Below are 15,995 nucleotides of genomic sequence, written 5' to 3' on the forward strand. Positions count from 1 at the left end.
GGATACATTTTAAAGTGTGGGGGGGAGATTGATGGGTAGAGGTAGGATGGTTATACTGATAATTTTCAAAAAGAAGGAAATAGTGTCAATGAATTATTAATGAAAATAAAGAAGCCAGAAGAAGAATCAGGAGAGACACAAGCTGGTAATTACTGGGACTGCCATGTAAAATTTGAAATATATATTAAAAAATTCATCATACAATTTCATATGAAGTCCTCTTTTTGTGTTCTTTATATGAAGAAATGCTTATTCTTGCTAGAGTCTGTCAAATTCATAATACATTTTTTTTTTAAATTTGAGTGAATTTAGTCTTTTAAAAAAGTGATAGTGTGACACCGTGCCTACTCATTAGAGAAACCATTCAAGGGGAAAAAAAAGTCATGTTCACTGGAGTGGCCAAATCTGGAAGTGATAACAGATCTGTCTAAAGTGGTAGCACTTGTGAATATTAATATCTCCAAATCAATAACAGCATTCCTTCTTCCCTGCTAGTTGCTTCCTCAGCTAGGAGCATTAGCAGATTTTATTGTTCAATTGTTCCAATCAATCTGACTCTTCATGACCGCATTTGAGGTTTTCTTGGTAAAGATACTGGAGTGGGTTACCATTTTCTTTTCCATCCATTTTACAAGTAAGAAAACTGAAGCAAGCAGGGTTAAGTGACTTGTCCAGGGTCACACAGCTAGTAAGAGTCTGAGGTCAGATTTGAACTCAAGAAGTTGTGTCTTCCTGACTCAAGACCTGGAGCTCTATCCACTGTGCCACCTAGCTGCCTCATTAGCAGATTAGTTTCTTTGTTAACCTAGTTGGTGTTCTGAAAACAGCATCCATAATGACAGGGGAGAATGCCTATCAATTTGGAGATGATACAAAGCTAAAAGAATGGTCAGAATGTTGGGTGACAGAGATAAAGCCTTGGGGAAATGATTAAATATTTTAACGTTAATATATAAAAGAGGGATTATATTTGTTCTACTTGACTCCCTAGAGCAGAACTAGACCAATGGGTGGAAATGATAGAGAAGTAGATTTGAGTTCTCTACAAGAAAAAAGACTCAGCTGTTTCCTTTATTAGAAGCTATTCCAAAGTGAAATCAGCTGCTTCGTGAGTTCTCAGTCTTTAGATGTCTTTAAGGGGATGGTGCCAGGAATGTTATAAAGAGTATTTGTAATTCAGGTGTGGATTGAACTAGGTGGTTTCCAATGTTTCTTACAACTCTGAGGCTCTATGATTCTGTGCTTATACAAGTTAGAGGAACGTTTATCTAAATGAATTCTATAGTCCCTCTTTTTGTAGTAATTATTTGCTTTATGCATTTGTATTTTTAATGTATAAGCTTTCTTCAATGTAGAGTCCTGGTGTATCAATTACCCTTCTCTTGATTTCTAAGTGTCCATTAATTTCATGGTACCCTTTTCTTTACAAACTTGAATATTAAAAAGTTGACTGAAAAGTTTTTCAGAATTGGTGTTCTAAAGAGATGCCAGTGGACATATGGGAGGGAAGCTAATTTTGAGATTTCTTTTAATCATTTCATGTCACCAGATCTTACTGTTTTAACTATTGGGGGGAATAAAGGTGTTTTCATTTGGGTCACTGGTTTCTCTGTTTCATTTTTCTCATCTTCTTCAGTACTCAGATCTTCAGAAGATAACTGAAAATCTTCTGGTTCTGGGTTTAGAGTAGAGGATAATTTCAGGTAATCCATCTGGGTATTTATGGGCAGGTCCCGAGGCAGCATCAATCTTCGCATCTCCTAGAAAGGAGAAAATGGTCATGATTCTCCAGCTGGAACAATGAACCAGGAAAGGTCCAGGCAGCCTCTCCCCAGGAATATAGTGATATGTGACTGCTGACAGGAAAGGGCTTCTGTACCTGAAGAAAGCAGAAAGCCATATGCCTGCAGGCTCAAGTTTTATTGCCTATTAAACTTCTCATGTGCTCATTTTAAAGGCTTGCCTAATTTTATTCAGGCCATAACAGTATGGGTTAAGAAGCTTTGAATACCAAATAGGACCAGGTTAAAAATGGGACAGATTGCCTAAGTTCTTTCATTTAATTGGATATTTTTTTTTGGTTCTTAACCCAACAACTAGATTAAAAGCTGCTTTAGAATCCAGCTTTGCTACTTTCTCCCTGGATCCTTTCTGGGACTTCAGTTTTCTCATCTTTAAAATGAGGGAGTTGATATGAGGCCTTTCCAGATTGAAATCCTATGAAACATGGGTTTGAAATGGATGATGTTGAAATATACATATATTTTTAAATACTGACCTGTTTGTTGCGACAAGTTGGGACTTGTAGCTTGTATGCATATGGGCAACATTCTTCCTGCCTTGAAGGGGAAGTCCATTATAGAACAGGACATCTGGATGATTAATACAGCATTCAACCAGATTTTAGTAGACAGAGGGGAATGGGCAACTGCTTCATGTGATGGGAGGGACAGAGGTTTGTCTTATCTAGTGATTAGTGACCGGGAAACACCATCTAGATCTTAGTATTACTGACAGTGGGAATTATTCTAAGGTGATGAACTTCTGGACAGTCGTTGGAATTAGGCTAAGCAAAGGGTGAGGTCATTTGGATAATTTGTTCATTCCTCCACTTTTCCCCCTTACTAACATTTTCCTGACTCATTTACCCTAGGCATTCCACTGAAAGCCATGGGAAACATTACTTTGCTCTCATTGCCTCAAGTCCCCAAACTGGTGGTGGGATGTTCTTGGACTTTACGTCATTCTCTCTACTTTGATCCAGTCTCTGATGAAGGTGGGGCACTTCTTGTTAAGACCAGTGACTCTGCTTGTGCCCTTGGTCTCCTCCCTTTCCATTAATCGATTAATAAACAATCATGTATTAAATTCTGACTATAAATCAGGACTCAATCTAAGTGATGGGAGCACAAAGACAAAAATGAAATAGTCTCTGACCTTAAAAGGCTTATATTCTTTTTGGGAAGAAGTCTATGCCTATAAGTACATAGAAAATATATATCAAAAAGTTTGGTAATTTTTTTTTGGTAGGAAGCACTAGCACCTGGGGAATCAGGACAAGTCTCAAGTGAGAGGTGCTCTTCATCTTTGAAGGAAATCTGGAATTCTAAGGAGTTGGCATAAGAAGGAAGTGAATTCCAGGAATGAGATAAAGATGGGAAATGGAATTTTTCATGTGAGGAACATGAAAGTCAATTTGACTGGACCATATAATGCATGAAAGGGAGTAATGTATAATAATCCTGAAAATGTAGGTTGAAGTTGAGTTGTAAAGGGCATAAAATGACAAATAGAGGAATTTGTATGTGATACTGGAGGAAATTGGGAGCTAATGTAGTTTCTTGAGTAAGAGACTAACATGGACAGATAGGTACTGTGGCAGTTTTGTGCACAATGAATTATAGAGGGGATAGACAAGGCAGAACAATCAATGAGGAAGATGTGTCAATATTATAAGGAAGTTATGATTCACATCTAACCTGGGGTGATGGCCATGTTAGAGTATGAGGGGAGAAAATTAATGATACTTGGCAACCAATTGATATGGAAGGTGAGGGAAAAGAGTTCAAGATAATGCTGAGATTTTGACCCTTGGTGACTCGAAGAAGAACAGTGACCTAGACAGGAAAATTCAGAAGAAGGATGGATTTAAAGGTTCATTTTTGGATACCTTCAATTTAACATTGGGTTTGAAATGTCTAAAAGAAAATTGGTGATATGGCACTGAAGCTCAGGAAAGAAATAAGTGCTGGAGTCCCAAAGGTGGCTGATGATGTTTTGATTAGAGTATAGAGAGAGAATTGGAGAGAGCCTAGGACTGAGCCTGAGAATACACTCACACAAGAATAGAATATGGATGGGGAATAGTAAAGGGGACTGAGAAGAAACTCTCTCCTCTCATATTAAATGTCTTCTTATCTATTGTCTTCTTCCCTGTTGCCTGAAAACATGGCCAGGTATAAAGGACCTTCATTTGCCATAACCTTAACCTATTATATTAAATTTCTTCTCCCTTTTATAGTTAAAAAAGCAAGTAAACTGGAAAAAGCTCTCTAACCTTAATGCTTCTACTTCCTTTCTCTCACTCCACAAACTTTTCAATTTGGCTTCAGAATTCACCACTAGACTGAGATTGTTCCCTCTAAGTTCACCAACCATCTTCTGTTTTCTAAATCAGATGACATTTTCTCAGTTTTTCAACCTTCTTGATCCCTCTAAATCTTCTGATCCTGTTAACCACCCTTCTTCTCTCTTTATACTTGGCTTTCATAACATTGCTCCTATCTTACAGTTCCTTCACATGTACCATTACAGACAATAGTTCCAATCCACCTTTTTAGAGACATATTTCACACACCTTCCCAGCATGTATTCTATACTGCAGGAAGACTGACCTACTTGCTGTTTATCAAACTAAGAACTCTATCTCTTGTCTCTATGTGTTTGCAAAGTCTTGGAATGTACTCCTTCTTCACCTTCATATCTTGGATTCCTTCATATACCACCTCTTTGGGGAAATATTTCCTCACCTCCCTCATTGTTAGGCTTTATCTCTTCTAATGTTCTTCCGCATAGTGTGTGTGTGTGTGTGTGTGTGTGTGTGTGTGTGTGTGTGTGTGTATGTGTGTGTGTGTGTTTGCTCTATCTCCCAGAAGTTTTTTTGGGGAAAGGATTTATTTTGCTATGTTATGTTCTATTTTATGTTATATCCAGAGTTTAGAACAGTGCCTGATCCATAGTAGGCATTTAACAAATGCTTTTTGATTGATTGTTATGTTTGTTTGTTTGTTTGTATCCCTAGGTACCCCTCTTACCCCCCCCCCCCCCATATGCCTTCCACATGGCAGATGCTAATATGTACTTGTCAATTTCATCCCTTTAAAAAGTGATAGGGACAGCTAGGTGGTTTACTGGATAGAGCACTGGCCCTGTAGTTAGGAGGGCCTAGGTTCAAATCTGGCCTCAGATATTTACTAGCTGTGTTACCTTGGGCAATTCAGTTAACCCTTATTGCCTCAAAAAAAACAAACCCAAAACAATGATATGAGATTGTTCCCATCCATTCAAGGAAAAAAAGAGCATGCTTACTGGAGTGGCCAGGGCCTGGAAGGGAGAACAGATCTTTCCGAACTGGCAGCATTTATGAACATTAATATCTCCAAATTGACACCGGCGTTCTTTCCTCCCTGCTAGTCGCTTTCCAAGCTTTGAATCCATATAGTGTTTGAAAGGACCCTGCCAGAACAAGCAGAAAAGGAATGAACATTCAATCAGTTTTAACATATTGACAGAAAAAAAGTGAATGGAGACAGAAAGGTCTGGCTGCTTTCTGTTGCATTCTATGAGGCACTTCTTACATCCTATGCCCTGTACTTGATACTCTTAGTGTCCAGAAGAAGTAGTTGATTGAGATACTATGTCCCATTTTACAGATGGGACCATTGTGTAAAGGAAATAGCATGCCTGACTGATAATCAGGAGACCAGAGTTATAATTCCAACTTTGCCATTAGTTTATCATGTGACCTTGGAGAAGTTATTTCATCATTTCAGGTTTCAGTTTTCCTCATCTGTAAAATGGAAGAAGTGAGTCAAACTAGAATGTCTCCAAGCCCTAACTTTTCTATGACATTCTATGGCTTTGTAAATAGAAGAGAAGTCTAGGATGGGTCCTGTTGATGAGGAAGGGAAGAGACAACCTGACTTTGTAAACTTTAATGTGTTATGTAGATATGAATTATTATGATTGTTAGTCAACCTTAAGAGCCTGAAGTCTTATCTTATTACTTATATGAAGAACAAGGAACTAAATATTTCCACTTTGGTTCTATAGTCAAAGAAACCTATGTACAGAATAGTCCCCCTAATTTCTCCTGGCCCAATAATACCACCTTCAAAGTGCCATAGATAGGAGTGTATATCTATCTATCCATCTTATCTATCTATGTATCTATGTATCTATCTATCTGTCTACTATATGGGACTTGCCAAATGGTGCCAGAAACCTGCCCCTATAGTTGAACCTGCTCTTTGAAACAGTACTCAGTGACTCTTAAAGTCCCTTCTTGATTGAAAATAAGTCACAATCGTATGAACAATTTACCCTATTGTACAGGGCTTGTCATATGTATTAGTGGGGAAGTACCCATAATGACAAAATTATAACCATTGAAGTACTAGAGAAGTGGAAGAATCAGAACTTCAACCTTATTCTTATGATTTTAAATCCACTATTTTTTCCAAATAAACTATCACAGAGAACTCGTAGAACTTTCTTGGTAAAGTTCTCCTCAAAGCAAGATGGAGGCAACATGGTGTAATAGATATTGGATTGGATTTAAAGTCAGAAGACCTCATTTCAAATCTCAGCCTTGCTATTTCCAAGTTGTGTGACCTTGGACAAGTCACTGTCTCTCTGGGCTTCAGTTTTCCTCACCTGTAAAATGAGATTGGACATTTAAGGTCACTTTTAACCAATCATCCCATTGACATATCATTGGACCAAACCATCTAGAGTCCCACTGAACAAAACCATAGTCTATCACAGTTTATAGCTTTTTCTGTGGAGTGAAGAAGGTCTAGTCTTTCTGTGCCCCTCTAGCCCTTTTTATTCTGGTTTAAGAAATGAACAAAGTCACAAGATTTGATAGACAGAAGGGATTTTAGTAGTAAGCTAGGCCACTAAACAAAAGGAATGCCAACAATGACATACTAGCATGTAGTCATCTTGGTTTTGCCTGAGGATCTCTAAGGAGAGGAAACCTACCACCTCCCTAGGTAGTCTATTTCACTTTTAGAAAACTTGGGTTGTTGGGAAAATTTTGCTCACATCATCTCTTTTCTTTTTTTTCTTTTTAAAAAAAACTTTTGAATTTATTTCATTATACATTTCTAAATTAAATGTAAAATTTTTTTTAACATTAACTTTTTAAAATGTTTAGTTCTCAGTTCTCTTCCTCCCCTTGGTCCCTCCCCTACTCCTTGAGAAAACAAACAGTATAATATTGATTATACATGTGAAGTCATCCAAATTATATTTCAAATTTTGCCAAAGAAAACAATACAAATGCACACACACACACACAAACACACACGCACACACACACAAAGTTGAAAAAAAGCATGCTCCAATCAGAGCTCATTAATTCTCTCTCTGAAGGTGGATAATATTTTCATCATGGGCCTTTTGAAATTGTCTTGGATCGTTGTCTTGATCAGAATAGCTAAATTTTTCACAATTGATCATCCTTACAATACTATTGTTACTGTGTACTATGTTCTCTTGGTTCTGCTTACTTCACTTCACATCAGTTCATATGTCTTCCCAAGTTTTTCTGAAACCATCCTGCTCATAATTTCTTATAGTACAATAGTATTCCATCACAATTATATATCACAACTTATTCATCCAGTTCCCAAGTGATGAGTATCCCCTCAGTTTCCTAATTTGGTCCCTTTTTAAGTTCTATTCATTGCTTCTGATTCTTCCTTCTGAGACCAAATAGAACAAGTTTAATCCCTTATCATAATGACAGCCCTTCAAATAATTTAATATAATGATCATGTCCCTCCTTGAATCTTCTCTTCTCCAGGTATAATGTCTCACTGTTGTCATTAACTTTAATGAAATTACTCTTTCTATGCTTTTTTTCTCTGACCCACTTGTTCTGTGGAACAAGATTATTTAGTTTTCAATTAAGTTTTAAATCTCTGCTTCTATAGCATTTTACTGAATGCAATTTTTATTGCACTGTGGTCCAAAAAGGATAAATTTATTATTTCTGCTATTATGCATTTGTTTGTGTAGTTTTTGTGTCCTAATACAGGGTCAATTTTTTTGTGTGTGTGAGAGTGCCATGTATAGCTGAGAATAAAAAGATATTCTCCTTTCTAGGACTATTTTTGCTTTGGCTTTTTCTGAGGTCATAATTTCTACCTCTGGTTTTTTTTTTTAACTTCATAGATTCTGCTCCAGTCACTTAGTTTAACTCTGTGTATGTATCACTGTTTCAAGTGTGTTTCTTGTAAACAACATATTGGATCCTGGTTTCTGATCCATTCTGTCATCTATTTTCATTTTATGGGTGATTTGTGCCATTCACATTCAGAATTATGATTACTAATTGTCCATTTCCTTTTACCCTATTTTCTTCTGTTTTGTCCTTCTATTTCTCTTTTTACCCTGCCCCTCCTCAACAGGCTTTTTTGCTTCTAATCATACCACCTCCCTTAATCTGCTTTCCCTTTTATTATCCTCCCTTTTTCTTCTCCCCTTCTTTTCCTACTTCTCTGGGATAAGTTAGATTTCTATACCCAATTGAGAGAGAGAGAGAGAGAGAGAGAGAGAGAGAGAGAGAGAGAGAGAGAAAGAGGAAGAGAAAGAGAGAGAATGTGTATTCTCTTTTTGGACTGATTCAGATGAGAGTGAGGTTTAACTGTTGCCCACCCCCTCCCACCATTTCTTTCCAATGTAAGAGTTCTTCCTTGCCTGCCTCTTTTATATGAAATAATTTTCCTCATTCTTCTCCATTCTCCCTTTTCACAATGCATTCTCATTCTCCCCCTTCCATTTTTTTTTAGATCATCTCAACATAATTGACTCACTCGTGTCCCCATGGTCTATGTAGACTCTTTCTAACTGTTCTAATAATGACAAAGTTCTTAAGAGTTATGTGCATCATCTTTCCATATAGGAATGTAAACAATTTAACCTTATCAAGTCCCTTATGATATCTCTTTTACATTTTTTTTATGCTTGAGTCCTGTAGTTGAAACTCAATTTCTCTGTTTATCTTTGGTCTTCTTTAAAAATCAGGAATGTTTGAAAGTCCACTATTATATTAAATATTTATTTTTCTCACAGAAGGATTATATTCAGTTTGGGGAAGGGGAAGGTTATTCTTGGTTATAATCCTATCTCCTTTGCTTCCAGAAAATCATACCTAAGTCCTATGCTCCTTGAATGTGATAGCTGCTAAATCTTGTGTGATCCTCACTGTGGCTTCATGGTATTTCAATGTGTTTTTTTTTCCTGACTGCTTGAGGCATTTTCTCATTTCCCTAGGAGCTTTGAAATTTGGCTATAATATTCCCGGAACTTTCTGTTTTGGGATTTATTTTAGAAGATGGTCAGTGTATTGCCCATCTTATATGGTCATTGGGAGTGTGTTAGGATGGTAAAATTGCCTTATTTCTTTCAACCTCTCCACTATAATAAATAACAAACACCTCACCTTGTTCAGAATGCCTGTGAATGATTCCAGACTAAAGAGAGGGTGCTGGTAAGTTCTGCATCAGCAAAGGGTTAGTCGTGATAGGGAATGTCTTCAAGACTCACCTCATGTATTCTGAAACTGTTTGCTAATTGGGAAGGCAGTTCCCAATTTTGTCCTCCAACCCTTTGGGAGTCTGAATTTAAAAAGGTCTGTTGTGAATGAATAGTTCCCAACTGAGCTGGTAACTTCCAATCTGTTTCAAGAAAAAAAGGGAAACACAGGAAGTAAATTCAAGAGCCACAAATATGGTATTTTCTTTCGCCCAAGACCAACTCAAGATCTAAGACTGAATTCTTTATTGTTGATCCAGTGGTACAACTACAAAAAGGTTTATGCAACCAAGCAGAAACTAGGTCTGCTCCAAACCTGAGCCAAGGACTACATTATTGTTAGGAGATAAATCACATCTCTTTGTTGTCATGATTTGATTTTCTGGCAGCTGCTAGAATTTGATAAACATTGTATTGTTGAATGCTTTGCCAGCTGTGTTACTGGTTTCTGTGATACTAGTATAAATGGGAAATTATACAGCTCCTGCTACATGCATTGTATGGATTCTCTTTCTTAGGAATGTAATTAAGAAGAGACTGTAAAGGCCACACCTTCCCCAATATTTCCAAATTCAATTGACTAAGAGTTAAATTATTTGCTCCACTTCATCATTTGCATTATTATAAGATAACTACTTTACCCTTTACACCTCTCATACTCCAATGTAAAGGCCCTCTTTTGAGAGGAGTAGGTTTAATTCTTAGGTAATAAAATGGAAAAGAGTAACCTCAGTTTATCTTAAGAAATTTCAAAAAGTTAGTCAGATTATCTCAGAATCTGGTGGTTTAGAAGGGATCTTGAGAGGTCATTCAATCCACATCTTCAAAGGTGAGTACAGGCAAACTAACCCATACAAATGAGACTCTCTCCTATCTTTAAAATGTCCAGAGAAGATGATTCTATCCCTTCCACCCCCACCTCCTCCTCCCTCCCCCCAATAACATATTCCAGTGCTGGCCATACTTTAGTGGCACCAGAAAGTGCTAGCTTATCCTTAAACTAATTACCTCATGTTGCTACTTAGATCCATTTACTTTGTTAATGTTTTGCTCTTGTATTTTGACTGAAAAACTGCAGGAGTGGAAGGCAGAGAGAAAAGCATATGCACTTTTAAAAAATAATCATAAAATCCCTTTGCATTTATTTCCCTTGGATGGGATCTGATGTCACAGATGCCCAGGGACTTAGCCCCTGGGTGGGTTCAGCAAAACAGGACCAACATCAGCTCTCTTTTTCCAGTGTATAACTTCCCAGGGTTTGAAAATATGGTAAGGCATCTTTCTAGAAGTGGGGAAATTTGGGGTGGGGAAAAGAACGTTAAACCCTTTCCAGGTTTGTCCATAAGTATTACACCAGTTAATGGTGGAAAGATTTTTTTGGGGGGGGAGGTGTGTGTGGTGAAGTATGGAAGATCTTTGCTCAAAATTAGCATAGCCCAATTCTTTTGTGCGTAGTAGGAATTTGATGACTATTTGATAAATGAACAATTGAAAGCAAGAACTAAGTGTATTATTCTGTTTGCTTAGATTTAGATATTCCAATTTTAGTTGTCATATTGGATTGTATTCTAGGCTTAATAAATGTTTGATCTTTCAGAAGCAAGTGATACTCCCTACTAAACTACTCTTTTCTTGATTTCAGAATATAACACTACACAGCAGTATCTCTTAAATACCTGCCATTTTATTTCTCAACATTTTCTAAAATTAGAAATTGAGTATCTCAGGCTTGCCAAAACCTCAATTACACTAATGAGATTCCATTTCCTGAAGTAGCTGGCAATTTGTCAAACTAAAATCAGTGACCTTGCAGCAAGTGGGAATGAAAATCTATTCCCTAATTCCCACAGAGAGCCTGTCTCTTTTCTTATATTGCTAAGACCATGTTTCCTTTTAGGTGTGTATGATAAGGGAGGAAAGGCTGGACAAAGAGGTGGAGAGAAAGAGATAAAGTGTTTGAACCATGAGAGACAGTGGTCCAATTGTACTTAGTCTCTGTCAAATCACATATAGATTATAATCACATTTTGGGAGGTATATTGACAAGCCAGAGCATGTCAATCAATTATTAAGCATTTATTAAGCTCCTACTAGGCACTGTGGGCAACTAGGATAGAGCACCCGCCCTGAAGTCAGAAATACTCATCTTCCTGAGTTCATATCTGACCCTAGACATGTACTAGCTGTGTAAACCTGGGCAAATCACTTGACCCTATTTGCCTCAGTTTCCCCATTTGTAAAATGAGCTGGAGAAGGAAATGTCAAACCACTCTAGTATCTTTGTCAAGAAAACTCCAATTGAAGAATTGAACATAACTGAAACGACTGAGCAACAATGGGCATTGTGTTAGGCACCAGTGTCACAAATGCCAACTGAAGCAATGCTTTCTAAAGGAAGATCACTAAGACAGTACATCATCTGGAAATCATGAATATGAATAATCACTGAAGAAATTGAATATTAAACCTGGAGGAGAGAAGACTTTGAGTTGATATGATTGATAGTTACCAAATATTTGAAGGATTGATATTTATTAAATATTTGAAGGTTTATCATGTGGAAGAAAGAGTAGATTTTATTTTAGGTCTAGAAGGCAGAGCCAGGACCAATAGGTAAAAGTTACATGGAGGTAGATCCTTAAGAATATAGAAATGTAGAATGCCAAAAAGAAACCTAGAGATTATCCAACCTCTTTATTTTACAGATGAGGAATTTGAAACCCAGAAAAATTAAGTGACTTGCTCAAGTTTACATAGTTGATGGCAAAGAAACTCTAGAACTTGTATCTTCTGATTACTGATCCTGTGTTATTTTCATTATGGCACCTTGTATTTTCCCTCTAACTTGTTATTAGACACAACTCAAGGGCAGTTGAAGCTATCCAACAATGGAATGGATTGTCTTATTAGTTAAAGGGATCCCTTTTACTGAAAGTATTCAAGAAGATTAATATCTCTCTAGGATACTGTAAAAGTGATTCTCCAAATGTTGGGTGGGAGGTTGAATTAGATGGTCTCTAAGTTCCCTTCTAATTTTAAGAATCCGTTAAGGATAGAAACAGAGTGGAGACAGGCATGTACTGGAGCCATCTTCAAGTACATTTAGCTCTAGCCTGTCAAGACCTTCTTGGATCCCAAGTCTCTTATCCAGTATGTCAGTTGTTCCTCCCAGCATGCTGTCATCTACAAATGTGATGATTATGCCATCTGTGCCTTTACCCAAGTCATTGATCAAAATGTCAAATAGCACAGGGCCAAGAAACTTGGAGGAACTTTACTAGGGACCTCCTACTATAAAACTATTAAAATTAATTTTTCAACCTGACCAATCTACTAGCATCAAACCCACCTAATTATATTATCATCTAATCCATAGGACTCCACCTTCCCAACAATAATAATATGATATAATTTATCAAAAGTTTTGCAAAAATCTAGGTAAATCACATTCACACCATTTCCCTTATCTACTAGGAAATAGTGCTAATCTGAAGTCATGATGGCTTTTTATAATCATGGCTGCCTTTACTACATATTCATCAGCCATTTCTTTACTGATTTATTCCAAGGTTTCACCATTAATGAAAGTCAAAGTCTTTGGATTTTGTTTAGAGGCTCTATTCTCAGTCTCTCTTTTAAATGAGAACATTTTCCTTTCTCTATTTTGTTGGTCTTCTCCTATTTTTCAAGATCTTTCAGTTCTCATTTACAATAGTTTAGAAATCACATCTGCCATTTCTTTCCATATTTGCAAGTATAGTGTATCCGGAGCAGGTGATGTGAATTCATTCAGTGAAGCTAGGTGCTCTTTGAGTATCTCCTTTCTTTTCTTGGGTATCAACTCCTTAGCTGTCATTGTTGCTCTGTCATCTCTAGTGCATGGGTCATTCTCCTTGGCTGAGAAAACAGAAGAAAAAATTGAGAAAACTGACCTCATCTCTTTTGTTGGATTTCATCTTTTCATCCACCTTACCGAAAGTCTTTATCTCTTCTTTGAGCTTCTCTTTTCTCCCCACATAGCTAAAAAATTCCTTTTTTTTTGTTCTTTTTAGCTTCACTCAACAGGTTCAGTTCACTCTAAGCTTTAGCATTCCTGATTACATTTTTTTCAGAACCATGTTGTATTCATATTCATATTGGTCTTACATCTATCTTCTGCACATCTCTTTAAAAAGTAAATCTAAAAATAAATCTAAATTGTTTAGTGACTTTCTATGTAGCCATATCAGTCTCTTCATATAAATCCCATATTTCCTCCTCAGTTGGAATGATTTCCCTTTGCATTTTGAGAATTTAATTCTTGAGCTTCTCCAATCTCTCCTCAGCTGACACTTTCAATAGAATTTTATTCCATGGGATCCTACCTGTCTTTCCTCTCAACCCTTTGAAAGATGTTTTCCCCAAGTTTAGATGGGTGCCAGTCTCTTCCTGGATTTTGTCTTTATCTCAAATTCTGGGAATGGATGGTCTTTTCCTCCCAGAGTTCCCATCATTCTTACTCCACCCCAGAAACTAGTTACACCCAGTGAGGATCACATCTAAAATACAATTTCTTCTTGTTGATTCCGTGACATTTTTGAGGATGAGATTATCACGAATACAAGTCAAGATGTCATTAAATCCTTCGCTTTGATTGGGGGCAGGTGAGAGGAAGAAGAAGTGAGGGAGTAGAAGGCAGACTGTAGGTCCCTTTAGGGCAGGGACTATGCTATTTTTCATCTTTGTATCCATGTGTCTAATTTAGTGCTGTTCTTAACTTATAGTAGGCACTTAAAAATATTTATTGAATTGGATTAGGACAACTCAAATAACTTCCCTCCACAAACATTTTGTCTCTGACTTCTGAGTAGATATAGAAAGACTGATTGGAAGCTTAAGATAGTGGACACTAATGGAGGAAGCTGGTAATGATCTCCAAATAGAGAATCAGGAGTTAAATAAGATTAATGTAAGATAAGATGGTCTTATATACTATTGCAGGGGTTGATTTACTTTCATTTTAGAGGCCCAGAAGGTTTATAGGTGTACCTGCCTTGTCTCTGGATTCAGAGGACCCTAATTCAGATTCTACCTCTGATGTTTACTACCTTTGGGTCTTTGGGTAACAGTCTTCCTAGGCCTCAGTTTCCTTATCTGTAAAATGAACAGTTTGGACTAGATATTCTTTGAGGTCCTTTAGAAGTTTACGATCTATGATCCTGTGTAGAGTGCTTCAGTTCCAGTGAAAGAGTGAAGATATGTATTTATTGGAGAACTGGCTTGGCAACCTCATAAAATCCAAGTCATGGAATGTTAAAGCTTGAAGAAAATTTAAAAAATGATCAGATCCAATGTCCTCACTTTACAGAAAGGGAAATTGAGATCTAAGAAGAAGTAAATTGATTAACACTACATAGCCAATAGCAGAGCTGGGACAAGTACCCAAAACATCTTATTCAATAATTCTACTTGAGTGGCTTCTAAGTTTTTTCTGAGTAACCTCTGATTACTTTCCTATGTTCCAAAGGCAGGTAATAGAACTTGGATAGAGCACTGGGTCTGGAGTCAGGAAGACATGAGTTCAAACCTGGCCTCAGATACTTAACTAGATGTGAGACTAAGCAAGTAATTTAACCCTATTTACCTCAGTTTCCTCATCTGTAAAATAAGCTGAAGAAGGAAATGGCAAGCCATTTCAGTATCTTTGCCAAGAAAACCCTAAGTGGGGTCATGACAAGTCGGAAAAGACTGAAACAACTCAACAACAACAATATTATTATTGTCACTAGCAGTTTGTCGAGAGTCTTTTTTCATTCCAAGGCAAAGAAGATGACATTCTCCTTAACTCTTCTCTTTCTGGTCTATTCTTCTTTCTCTGTTTCCCATTCCCCTTGCATTGTTTCAGTGTGGCAGAGTGAGATCACATTTTACAAACTAAGTTTGTCCATGGTCTGTAGTTTTGTTTCACATTTTTTCAGACAAAGAACAAGAAAACCCTTGGTATCCTAAGGGCTGTTTTTCAAAATGGTATTTGATAACTAAAATAATAACTAAAGATTACTAAATGTATGACTCCATTATTCCTCTTTAAGAAACTTTCAGGGGTGAGCTGATGATGTCTCTTTATTGGGTTTAATATCCCCCTTCTCTTTCACTTTGAGTTCTTCCCTTATTTTGAAAGGTGCTGGAGTGACATTTTTCCATTTATTAATGTTCAGGATCTCTCTCTTGCACAAATGGGTTGCTACTTGCAATTTGTTATCAAGGCACAAGTTGATGCCTGTAAGGATATTCTTATGCTTCTCTGCAAAATCGGGATGATGTATATATTTCTCTGACTATCGCACAGAAACTGTTTTGATTCCCTTAATTTATGAAAAAGAAGCTTAAAGGTAAATTAAATAAAAAATTAGGTAAAAAAGGGCAAATTCTAATTTTACATTATTTGGAGGAAGAAAGTGGAAAGAGCATTGGATCTGGAGACAGAAGAATTGAAATCTTGGTTCTTTGACTAGCTGAGTGAATTTGAGCAAGTCATTCTTTGCACCTCAGCTTTTTTTCTGATGGCAAAATGATGAGGTTGGATGATTTGGTCTCTAAGTTCCCTGTAAGCTCTAAATCTATGAGCTTAGGATTATTCAATGTGTTAAGAAAATATCTTAGTTTGAACATGTTTTAGAAGATCCTACTTT

The 15,995-nt window shown here is 36.9% G+C and overlaps 1 protein-coding gene across 13 annotated transcripts in view; it reads right to left on the minus strand.

Annotated features, from left to right (window-relative positions):
- Positions 1–15,995, minus strand: part of LOC140528056 (cilia- and flagella-associated protein 337-like) — a 165,045-nt gene that overhangs the window by 13,740 nt on the left and 135,310 nt on the right. For 8 of the 13 annotated variants that reach the window (XM_072645522.1, XM_072645516.1, XM_072645517.1 and 5 more), the window contains 3 exons: positions 9,337–9,467; positions 5,089–5,235; positions 1,512–1,760 (listed from right to left, as the gene is read on the minus strand). In XM_072645522.1, coding sequence (XP_072501623.1) covers positions 1,533–1,760; positions 5,089–5,235; positions 9,337–9,467 — 506 coding nt within the window. In that variant the 3' untranslated portion in view covers positions 1,512–1,532. Of the gene's footprint in view, positions 1–1,511; positions 1,761–2,159; positions 2,373–5,088; positions 5,236–9,336; positions 9,468–12,837; positions 13,222–15,995 lie in introns of those variants that run through there. The other 5 variants (XM_072645514.1, XM_072645515.1, XM_072645511.1 and 2 more) reach the window with 4 other exon arrangements.

Source organism: Notamacropus eugenii, chromosome 2, assembly GCF_028372415.1.
Source record: "Notamacropus eugenii isolate mMacEug1 chromosome 2, mMacEug1.pri_v2, whole genome shotgun sequence".
Taxonomy (NCBI): Eukaryota; Metazoa; Chordata; class Mammalia; order Diprotodontia; family Macropodidae; genus Notamacropus; species Notamacropus eugenii.